This window comes from Suncus etruscus, chromosome 6 (assembly GCF_024139225.1).
Source record: "Suncus etruscus isolate mSunEtr1 chromosome 6, mSunEtr1.pri.cur, whole genome shotgun sequence".
Taxonomy (NCBI): domain Eukaryota; kingdom Metazoa; phylum Chordata; class Mammalia; order Eulipotyphla; family Soricidae; genus Suncus; species Suncus etruscus.
This window is the reverse complement of record NC_064853.1, coordinates 90,285,713-90,297,826: the sequence shown is the minus strand read 5'-3', so window position 1 is coordinate 90,297,826 and position 12,114 is coordinate 90,285,713. Positions and strand designations below refer to the sequence as shown.

At 35.5% G+C, this 12,114-nt stretch overlaps 1 protein-coding gene across 1 annotated transcript in view; it reads left to right on the top strand.

Moving 5' to 3' along the window:
* The window catches only part of CCDC39 (coiled-coil domain containing 39), a 47,906-nt gene extending 37,673 nt beyond the window's left edge, over window positions 1–10,233 (top strand). The window contains exons 14-20 of the mRNA XM_049775910.1: window positions 1,509–1,632; window positions 3,180–3,339; window positions 5,742–5,848; window positions 7,010–7,150; window positions 7,511–7,687; window positions 8,181–8,263; window positions 9,714–10,233. Of these exons, the coding sequence (XP_049631867.1) occupies window positions 1,509–1,632; window positions 3,180–3,339; window positions 5,742–5,848; window positions 7,010–7,150; window positions 7,511–7,687; window positions 8,181–8,263; window positions 9,714–9,864 (943 nt within the window). The 3' untranslated portion in view covers window positions 9,865–10,233. The remainder of the gene's footprint in view (window positions 1–1,508; window positions 1,633–3,179; window positions 3,340–5,741; window positions 5,849–7,009; window positions 7,151–7,510; window positions 7,688–8,180; window positions 8,264–9,713) is intronic.
* The last annotated feature ends 1,881 nt before the right edge of the window (window positions 10,234–12,114 follow it).

Here is a 12,114-nt window from a genome sequence, read left to right as displayed (position 1 = left end):
CTATGCTTACCATATTCTCTTGTGCCCCTCCTCACTTTTGTGGGGCATTGACAGCAAGAGGAAACAGTACAAACAAGAAGCCTCTGCCACTTGGTAAACCATGAATGAGAATGTTCTTTATTCTTTTTTGTTGTTAGTTTTTGGGCCACACCCAGTGATGACCTTGGGTTACTCCTGACTCTGCACTTAGGAATCACTCCTGGCAGTGTTCAGGGGAACTAACTTATGGGATGCTGAAGTATATCAACCCAGCCAATTATGCTCATAGCAAGTGCCTTACTTGCCATGTTCACTCCAGCCCCCCTCTTTACTGACCCAGACTCTCATGTCTTTTACCAGTTTATTATTTCTTTGTTTTGATTTGCATCTTCTTGATTTTAGTGATTTGGAGCATTTTTCAAGTGCCTCTTTGGCCATTTGAATTTCATCTTTGAGGAAATGTCTGTTCATTTCTTCTCTGACACTTTTTAATGGAGTTAGAAATTTTTTTCTTTTTAAATTTGTCAATATCTTGTATATATCAGATATTAGCCCCTTATCTGATGGGTATTGGGTGAATAGTTTCTCCCATTCTGTGGGTGACCTTTGTACTCAAGTCACTGTTTCCTTTGAAGTCCAGAAGCTTCTAAGTTTAATGTAGTCTCATTTGTTTATCTCTGCTTCTACTTGTTTGGACAGTAGTGTTTCCTCCTTGAAGATGCCTTTAGTCTGAATATCATGGAGTGTTTTTTATCTTCATTTTTTTTTATATGCTGTATGATTTCAGGTCTGATTTTATGACCTTTAATCCATTTTTATTTATGCCTGGTGTATAAAGAGGTCTGAGTTCACTTTTTTGCATGTGGCTGACCAGTTATCCCAACACCTCTTGTTAAAGAGGCTTTCCTTGCTCCATTTTGTTTTTCTTGCCCTTTTATCAAAGATTGATGGTATGTCTGGGGTGTTATTCTATGAATACTCAAGTCAATTCCTTTTCTCTGAGGGGCTGTCTTTGTTCTAGTACCATGCTGTTTTAATAATTATTGCTTTGTAGTACAATTTAAAGTAGGAGAACGTGATGCCTCCCATCTTCTTCTTCTTTTTTTTTTTTTTTAATAAGTATGGCATTAGCTATTCCTGGGTGTTTATTGTTCCAAATGAATTTCAGGATGGTCTAATCCACTTCTTTGAAGAATGTCATGGGTATCCTTAGAGGGATTAAACCTGTGTAACACTTTGGAGAGTATTGCCATTTTGATTATGTTAATCCTCGCAATCCATGAACAGGGTGTATGTCTTCATTTCCTTGCATCCTCTTTTATTTCTTGAAGCAGTGTTTTGTAGTTTTCTTTGTATAGGTTTTTCACCTCTTTAATTAAGTTGAATCTAAGATATTTGAATTTATGTGGTACTATTGTGAATGGGATTGTTTTTTAATGTCAATGTCTTCTCTATCATTATTTTTGTATATCCAGTAGTATTTTTAAAGTGCAGTTTCTCATTTTACTACTTTTCCCTTTTCATATTAGTGCTGAATATCATGAGCGACTAAGTAAAATTGACAAGCTGAAGAACAGATATGAACTTATTATTGTTGTTATGCTGCCTCCTGAAGGAGAAGAGGAGAAAACACAGGCCTATTATGTAATAAAGGTAATGCTGGTAATAAAGGTAATATGGGTAATATAGTCAAGGTATGGAAAGTAATATGGCTCTTTGATAGAGCATGTGTCTCACAAGGCACTCACTTATGCATTGTCTATGGCTGTTTTCATGATACAATAGCAGAGCTATTTTAACAGAGAATGGGTGGTTCATAAAGTCCAATGTATTTACTCTTTTTACCTTTGCATAAAAAGTTGCTCACCCTTAATTTACTAGGGCTGCCTTAAAGTGCACAAACTAGCTTGAATAAATAGTATACTTTTTACTCCTTAGAACTGGAGACTAGAATTTTGAGATGCTGGGTTGGTAGGGTTGTTTAGTTCTGAGGATTATGTTGTGTAGTCAGTGTCTCCTAATTTCTGGGAGTTTTGTGTTAGTGTTTAGTGTTCCTTATGGAAGTATCACTACGTATGCCTAAATCCTTAAACTGATGTCTTCTTCTATGGATGTCTGTGACAGCACCCACTTTCTCATGCTCACTAGGACACCAGGTATACTGGATCAAGAACCATCCTAATGACTTTATTGTACTCGGTTTCATCTGTAAAGATTCTATTTGCAAACAGGTCACATTCATGTGCAACCAAAATACCAGCCATTTTCAGAACTTCTCTTCCTAAACTTAAATCAGCTCATTAAATAGTAACATTTTCTCTTCCCTCAACACTTGACAACTATCATTTACTTTTTCATTGTAAATTTGACTACATGGGGTGCTTCAGAGTAGAATCATGAAGCATTTATTCTTTTCTTTTCTTTTTTTTGATTTTTGGGTCACACCTGGTAGCGCTCAAGGGCCACTTCTGGCTCCATGCTCAGAAATTGTTCCTGGCAGGCTCAGGGGACCATATGGGATGCCAGGATTCGAAACAATCACCTTCTGCATGAAAGGCAAATTTGCCTTATCCTCATGCTATCTCTCTGGCTCCAGTATTTTTTCTTTTTAAGATACAGGATACTTCATAAATTTAAATATTCATGTCCTTGTGCAGATGCCATGGAAATCTCCATTTGTTGCAATTTTAGTATGCATTATTGCTCTTTAATTTTAACATTACTTAATTGTCAAAGATATTGGGATATCAGCACATAGAGCTGGGTTTGAAATGAGAACCATCTACTGTACTGGGTTCTTGTATATTTTACTCCTCTTTAAAATTTTAAACAAGAAAACATTCCTGAGTTTTTTCCAGTTCAGAGACAAATATGTCCCTTACATTTCATTGATTAGAAACCTTCAAAATTTTAGTTAACCCTTTTCTCTTCACAGTATTTCATAAATGGATTCAGTTTTTAGAGAAGTTTGTGTAAAATTTGGTTTGCTCACTTATCTTTTCATCACTTTTCTTCCTGCTATGAAAACCTTAAGCTTTTGTTCTTATTCTTAATTAATTGCAAAAAAATAAACAGTTGGTACTAGGTGTAGGCTCTAAGGAAAATTGGTATTGTTGTGAGTTAAATATTTCTTGCCTGGAAACATGCTCTCCCCATGAGACAGTACTTATATTTAATTAGTCCTATTCTGTATTTCATAGGCTGCTCAAGAAAAAGAAGAGCTTCAAAGGGAAGGTGACAGTTTGGATGCGAAGATCAGCAAAGCTGAAAAAGAAATCAAAGCTCTAGAAAACACCTTACAAGTGATGAATAGCTGCAACTATAAATACAAAAAGTCTTTTCAAAAAGTGACTCCAGCAAGTGAGTAGGAAATTGAGTTTGTCTTTATGAAGGTACACAGTAAAAGCTATAGCTATTTAATAGTGAGGTGTAGCAAATAAAAACATACCATGTTTGGATTAGGCCAGAAAAGCTAATCACTACCTCCTTTTGCAATAAGGGCTGTATTGTTATTTCCATCACTTCTCTAGTGAATTGCTTTCAAATTTCAAGGAAACAGCATCACACTGGCTGCTCTGTTAAAAGAATAACAAAGGCTGCTACATGTGAAAATTTTTCAACAAGTTCAGATAAGAAATTTAACTTTTTAGGGGCCAGAGTGGTGGCACAAGCAGTAAGGCATCTGCCTTGGGCAGCTAGCTTAGGACAGACCACGGTTCGATCCCCCGGCGTCTCAGAGTACCCCAAGCCAGGAGTAATTTCTTTTTTTTTTATATCTTTATTTAAACACCTTGATTACAGATATGAGTATAGTTGGATTTCAGTCATATAAAGAACATCCACCTTCACCAGTGCAACATTCCCATCACCAATGCTCCCTATCTCTTCCTCCCCACCCCCTCCCGCCTGTATTTGAGACAGGCTTTCTACTTCCCTCATTCATTCACATTGTTATGATAGTTCTCAGTGTAGTTATTTTTCTAATCACACGCACCACTCTTTGTGGTGAGCTTCATATTGTGAGCTGGATCTTTCAGCCTCATCTCTTTTGTCTCTGAGAATTATTGTAAAATGTCTTTTATTTTTTTCTTAAAACCCGTAGATGAGACTATTCTGCATCTATCTCTCTCCCTCTGACTTATTCCACTCAGCATAATAGATTCCATATACATCTATGTATAAGAAAATTTCATGACTTCATCTCTCCTGACAGCTGCATAAAATTCCATTGTGTATATGTACCACAGTTTCTTTAGCCATTCATCTGTTGAAGGGAACCTTGGTTGTTTCCAGAGTCTGGCTATATAAATAGCACTGCAATGAATATCAGTGTGAGGAAGGGATTTTTGTATTGTATTTTTATGTTCCTAGGGTATATCCCTAGGAGTGGTATAGATGGATCGTATTGGCACTCAATTTCCAGTTTTTGGAGGAATCTCCATATAGCTTTCCATAAAGGTTGGACCAGATGCCATTCCCACCAGCAGTGAGTAAGAGTTCCTTTCTCTCCACATTCCCACCAGCAGTGTTTGGTCTCGTTCTTTGTGATGTGTACCAATCTCTGCGGCAAGAGATGGTACCTTATAGTTGTTTTGTTTTGCATCTCCCTGATGATTAGTGATGTGGAGTATTTTTCATGTGCCTTTTGGCCATTTGTATTTCTTCTTTGAATAAGTATCTATACAAAGAAAACTATAAAACCTTGCTCCAAGAAATAAGAAGACACGCAGGAATGGAAACACATACCCTGCTCATGGATTGGCAGGATTAACATAATTAAAATGGCAATACTCCCCAAAGCATTGTACAGATTTAATGCAATCCCCCCTAAAGATACCCATGACATTCTTGAGAGAAGTGGATCAAACACTTCTGAAATTCATTTGGAACAATAAACACTCTCAAATAGCTAAAGCACTCCTTGGGAAAAGAAATATGGGAGGCATTACTTTCTCCAATTTTAAACTATTACAAAGCAATAGTTATCAAAACAACATGGTATTGGAATAAAGACAAACCCTCATCAGTGGAATAGGCTTGAGAATGATCAGAGAATGATCCCCAGACATACGATCACTTACTTTTTGATAAAGGAGCAAGAAATCCTAAATGGATCAAGGAAACCTATTCAATAAGTGATGTTGGCACAACTGGTTAGCAACTTGCAAAAAATCAAACTCAGACCCCCAGCTAACACCATGTAGGAAGATAAAATCCAAATGGATTAAAGACCTTGATATCAGATCTGAAACCATAAGGTATATAGAAGAACACATAGGCAAAACACTCCATGACATTGAGACTAAAACCATCTTCAAGGAGGAAACAGCACTCTCCAAACAAGTGGAAGCAGAGATAAACAGATGGGACTATATTAAGCTGAGAAGCTTCTGCACCTCAAAGGAAATAGAGCCCAGGATACAAGAGCCACCCACTGAGTGGAAGAAACTATTCACCCAATACCCATCAGATAGGGAGTTAGTATCCAAAATATATAAGGCACTGACAGACCTTTATAAAAAACAAAAACAAAAACAAAAATATTTAATCCCATCAAAAAATGGGAAGAAATGGCCAGGAGCGATTTCTGAGCACAGAGCCAGGAGTAACCCCTAGAGTCACTGGGTGTGGTCCAAAAACAAAAACAAACAAAAAAGAAATTTAACCTTTTATAATAAAAATATTTGAACTTTAATATATGTAAGGCTAAGATTGCTTTATACAGATCATGTTAAAATTTAAAAATGTCTCTAAACTTCTAGGTGCAGAGTATGAAGTGAAAAAACAACTAGAAGAACGGAAAAGAGCTGCTGATGAAAAATGCAGATATCAACAAAGACAAATCAGAGAACTACAGGAAGATATCCAGGTAAAAAGTAATGAGACATTAGTTATAAAATAATCCATCATTTTATTATTCCCATTTTATTGTTATAAAGACAATTTCTCGGAGAAACAGACAGCAAAAGAATCTCTTCTCATTTATGAAAATAAATTGATTAAAATCCCACTGTTGATGTGTACAGGATGGACCTCCAACAATTTCATGTTAAGTAATGAATCATAGTAATTTATTATTTTCTACTAGTAACCTTTATTTTATGAACTTCGATTTCAGTTAGTGAATCATAGCTGATTATGATCTATCTATTCACTAATCTCTATTTAATGAACTTTTGTTTCAATTTCAATTAATTCAAGAAATTAATTTAAAATTAAAGATTAATTTAAAATTAGTTTAAAACTATTTGAAAGATGATCATTTAGAAAGTCATTATTAAAGCACCTCACTGAAGGAGAAAATGTTTGGTAAGGAGGCTCTATAAAATGTTTTCTCTAATGATGAAATATCAGATAGATACATTATGGATCTTGAAAAAAATGCATGTTTTCTAGAGTCACTATTTAAAATCACTTATTTTCCTCCTAACTGCTATAAAAATACTTTCCAATAGAATTATATATGAAACTTGGCATATGTGTTGCCTGGGTACATGTTGCCAAAGCACATGTTGCCCTCTTAAGTTGTGGACTTTCCTACTTTCATGCTTGGGTTATGTATCAGGGCTCCCCCACCTTTGGAAAAGCCCATACTTTCTCTGGAATACATTACTCTTCACTCTCTCCCTGTCTTATCCTCTGCGTGTTACTATCAGTACCTTCCAATAAAACATGTTTTTTACTTTACAAAAACAAAATTTCTTAATTCATGAACCCACTATAGTTATATCTATCAATAGAATTCTATGTTAATAGGTCCTTGAACAACATGGGCTTAAACCACATGGGTCCACTTAAATGTAGACTGTGGATTTTTCCCCTATCAATGGCCTTAGTATACATAGATACCACCTACTGTGGATGTTACCACTGTAGAATTCAGAGAAATAAAGGCCTGACTGTAAGTTAAACATGGATTTTCAGCTGAGTAGGTTTGACCTTTAGTCAATTCTATTAACAATTACGTTATTTAAGAAAATGCATGTTTTGACACTAACCGATAACTATGCTAATACTTTATTTCCTGCAGAGCATGGAAAACACTTTAGATGTTCTAGAACATTTAACAAAGAAAGCTAATGCAAAATTAGCAGAAAAGCAGGATCTTTTATCTCAACTAAATAGAGAAACCGAAGATCAGAAGCCAAAGATAGAGAGAGCAATTAAACAGGTAATGATCTCTTTAAAATGTGATTTGTCATACTTTTGAGTTCCAAATAATAAACCCAAGTTCCCCTTCATCCATTAAAAAATATTAGATAGGGGCCAGAGCGATAGCACAGCAGGCAGGGCATTTGCCTTGCACTTGGTCAACCCGGGACTGACCCCAGTTGTATCCCTGGCATCCCATATATGGTCACCTGATTCTACCAAGAGTGATTTCTGAGCAAAGAGCCAGGAATAATCCCTGAGAACCGCCAGGTGTGGCAATATATATATATATATTTATATTTATATTTATTTAAATGCTATATATAGCATTTAAATAAATTTATAATATATATTAAATAGCACTTGTTATTCACAACAGTGTGCAAAACTCGTCAAAGAAATCCGTCTAATGAAAGATACAAAAGGTGAAACACTCGAAGAACAAGACATCAAGCTTCGTGAATCCAAAGAGTTCCACAAGAACATTGATGATATGTTAATTGATGTCACAGAAAATACTGAGCTCCGTGATGTCCTTCAAACACTCTTTCAACAGGTCAATAACAGTACCTTCTTGTTAAAAAAAAAATTTTTTTTTTGGGTGCTGGGAATAAAACTTGCAGCTTCACACATGCAAGGCAAATAAATACTCTTCTGCAAGCCACCCATCCACTACATAAGTTAAATATACTTTTTGTTTTCTGGGCTACTGGAGACTTGATGTACTGGGTGGGATTGAATCTGGGTAGACTACTTGGGCTCTATCCCTTGCTAAATATTTAATACCTTCATAAAAATTAATTTGTGGTTTTGGGGCCACACCCATTGATGCTCAGGGGTTACTCCTGGATATGTGCTCAGAAATCGCTCCTGGCTTGGGGAACCACATGGGATGCAGGGGGATCGAATCGCGGTCCTTCCTAGGTTAGCTGCATGCAAGGCAAACACCCTACTGCTTGTGCCACTGCTCGGGCCCCTAATTTGTTTTTAATGATAAAGTCAAAACTAATAAAATTAACCTAAAATGCTGTTAATAATTATTTTTCCAGAATGCGTTAGAACTGCCTGTAGCTAGCTCACGTCATCGACGGAGTTCCACATCACTTTCACAGGCTTCCTTAATATTAGGAAGGTAAGTTGATTGAAAAACTGTCTTTAAGTGTCACAAATGCTACTCTAAGTGAAACTTGCAAATCACAAACTATTGAATCTGATTATATTCCCTTGTCTAGCATTACTATGTTCGACTGTGACTGAGCACTTTCTACCTACCAGCATCTAGCATAGCCAGTTCTGATAAAGGGGCCATTCTTGAGGGTGGAGGGATGGCTCAGGTGTTATGTCTGGCAGTGCTTGGGAAACTATGCGGTGCTAGGTATTGCTAGGTATAGAACTAAGGCAAGCACCTTAACCCTGCCTTAACCATTATACTATCTCATTTTAAAGAAAAATTTCAAATCATAAGAGTTAACTTAGATGCATAAGGTTATGGAATATCTCAGTAATTCTGAGATTTTAAAAATTTTAGGCACCATAATTTACAGTACTGTTAAAATAGTTTCATGCTTAAGTGTTCCAACACCATACCCTCTACTAACGTGCTGTCTCTTAGCCACTCCCCACACCAGACTGTTTTTATGAAAAGTCATAAAAATTTAGTCAGAATTTTATGTTGATTTTTTAAAAAAGAAAGTTGTACTTGTTCAGTTTTGTTATCCAGAATTTTATCAGTGATGTTTAACCAACAGTCTTCATACTTTTCTGAAAAAAAATTAAATTTCTAATTTCCTACATTAGTAGCCACTATATTAAAGGTGCCATCTTAAAACAAGTGTCTAGGAAAAAATAAACCCCAATTTTTTTCTGTATGTGAACATGGTGCACATTGTACTGTGTGTGTGCGTGTAGGGGGTCACACTCAGCTATGCTCAGGTGTCACTACTGGTAGTGTTCACTGGGGTGCTGGTCTTATTTTTGGGTGGGGAGAGACATCAGGTAGTGCTCAGGAATGGAGACCATAAGTGGTGCCAGGGACCAAATACATGTTGGCCATTTGCAAACACCCTATTCACTGTACTATCTGCTTTGGGGCCCATGCTAAATCTTGATACCGGGTCAGCTGTAGGCAAATGCCCTAGTCACTTATTTGTTTATATAAAAATTAAAATATCTCAGTATTTTATGCTGCTTGTTTTGTAAATGACTCCATTTTTATCCTATTAATATGCATCTCACTTCCCTCTCCAGTTGAATTATTTTTAATCATTTTTGCCTGTATTAAAATTCTCATACTTCATTTAACAAAATTACCTTTATTTTCTACAAATACTTAATGACCCATTTCTAAATTAAAATAAAAAACATTTCATAAAAACAGTTGAACTTTCCTAGTGAAGTTGTTCATTACCTTGCCATTCTTTTTTAAACATGAATTTATGCTTTAAAATATTTTTATTAGTAATGTTATATAGGTCTGGGTCTCAAGTTAACTTGTGGATTTATGGGTCTCTTTTATCAGGCATGGTATTTCCTACAGTATACATTTTAAATTAATTTGTACACTAATTCTGTTTTTCTTCTAGGTCATCTAGGAGCCCAAGCACCACTAGTTCTCAGGTGTCAGTGAAAAATTTAGAACTGAACCTCCCAGCTTCCAATTCCACATCAAGCAGTGGGTCTAGGCCAACGAGTGCTACCAGTAGCTCCAGTTCTCTTAAAAAGAAAAGAAGATAATAGGTTATATTTATTTTTGAACAAGTTGCAAATACAAAACCAAAAATCTCAATGTTAATATAGGAAATCCCATTTTATACTTTTGGGTTTCTTTTGAAGAGGATATTGAAACACCAAATGATCAGACACGTTTTTACATGATAGAAAAATGTCACAACCAAGTCAAAAATTATATTCACTTCTACTTCAATCATCTTTCAAAAAAATATAAAGATTCCCTGTGCTATCAAGAATTTTCAATACCACACTAGAATTCTCATTTACCCTACAAAATCCTGTTATTAGGTCTTCTTTATTTCAAGATATAATGACCAAATTTTGGTGAAGTAACATGCTAGAGGAAGTATCATCTTTGGCCTTTTTAAAACCCTTCCCCACTATGTCCTTTCAGAAGCCCCTAAAAATGGATTTCTAGGAATTGCTCCACTCATATCTTGAGAGGTGAAGTACACTGCTCAAGATTTGTATGACATTAGTAATGTTTCATATTTACAGTGGATGTATATTAGCAATTTTAGAATGTATTTTCTTAGGTGATACTTGATAACTTCCTGGAACACTCTCAATTTTGTGTGTGGAGTATAATTATTATAGATGTAATAGAATTTATGTACGAGTATATGTAATTGGGGAAAATTTCTGACAACTGTTTGTTTACAGCTGTCATTTTGCATTTTCCTTTGAAAGGTAGAAGGGTGGCATTAAACATTTTCTCCTAAAATCATTTGAATATTTTACCATTTTTTAGTAAACAGCAAAAGACAATCCAAGTCTAGATCATTAAATGAGTAAAAGCTGGAAATAATGTTTTTTTTTTTGGCTAACACTGTTCTAATGTAATAAGAATTGATTATAATCATTTTGATGCTTTATTGTAAATGACTCAAAGAAATGTTATAAAAGTGAAAAATGGCAGAAAAGCTTGTGCTTTACAGTGAGGCATGTAAGAAACGTCACATGATATTATAAGATGGCCTTGAAAAATAAACCAATACTCCTGCTACCTTGATCAAATTATTATTGGGAGGGCAGGACCTTCCACAGTGCTCAAGGGGTTTTGGTAACACCTCTGAGCAGTATTTAACCAACAGGCCTAACAACCGGTTCAATGCCTGGTAATATAATGCTGCTTAGGTCCTGCAGAACTGAGGTCACATCCCAAAGAGCTTAGGGAAGGGGGGAATGTAACAGGGATCCAACTTAGGGCCTTGAATATGCAAGGTATGATTCAGCCCTTTGAGTTATATATTTCTCATCCTCAAAGTTACCTGCTTATGCTTTTGTATGAGTTAACCTCATCACAAAATTTTGAAATTATCCAACATACATAGTAAGATTTTGAGGCACTACAAAACCTAGAACAATATTTATGGAATGGTTAATTCTCAGGTAAGCATCCAAGTCTAATTCTTAAAGTTCTACCTTTAGTTAAAATTAGGCTAAATATTGACATGAGATATCTTATCTCTAAATCTATAGTTAACATCCATCTTAGCATCAGACTCATCTAACTAATGTAAACCCAGGCACACAAAGTCAGTCAGTAGGTTTAAGCTGTGGATATACTAAAAAAAAAAAAAAAAAAAAAAAAATCCTGATTCTAAAAAACAATGGCAGGTTCCCTGAAGATATCCTTACTATGATAGATATATTGTAGGCAAATAGTTCTTGATAAGAGTAAATTTGCAAGGTAAGGCTGGTTGCTGCTTAAGGTTTCATCCTAACTGCCTTTTACCTATTTGTAACATTCAGCCAAAGACTAGAAAATTATATTGTGGATTTTAAAATTTTACCAGCCATCCTTAAAACAAGGTCAAGGAAGCAAGGCTTTTTAACATTTGTAGGAGCACTGGGTTGGAATATGAGGTATCATGATAGCAAGTTCCCTACATCCTAAGGTATTTCTTGGTGCAAAAAAAAAATTTTTTTTTTTAAATGACTTTTTCATTAGGATCCCATCACCGAATTCCAAAGTTTTGGTATTTTATAGTTAGCAAGTGCTGAAAGACAAAACAAGGAATAAAGCATAATCATGCTTTGCTCTGACACCATTGTAGAGGGATAATCAGCTGTGTGCACCCCACTCCCCACTCCAGTGTTACTGTAATTGTATTTAGGGGCTTGTCATTTATGGTGTCTAGAATGTAAGAGTGGAAAAATTCTAAGATTATTTTAAATTCACATCCATGACTCATTGCTGTATCTCCCAAATATATCATGTGTTATTTTAATTAGAGGAGACATATAATC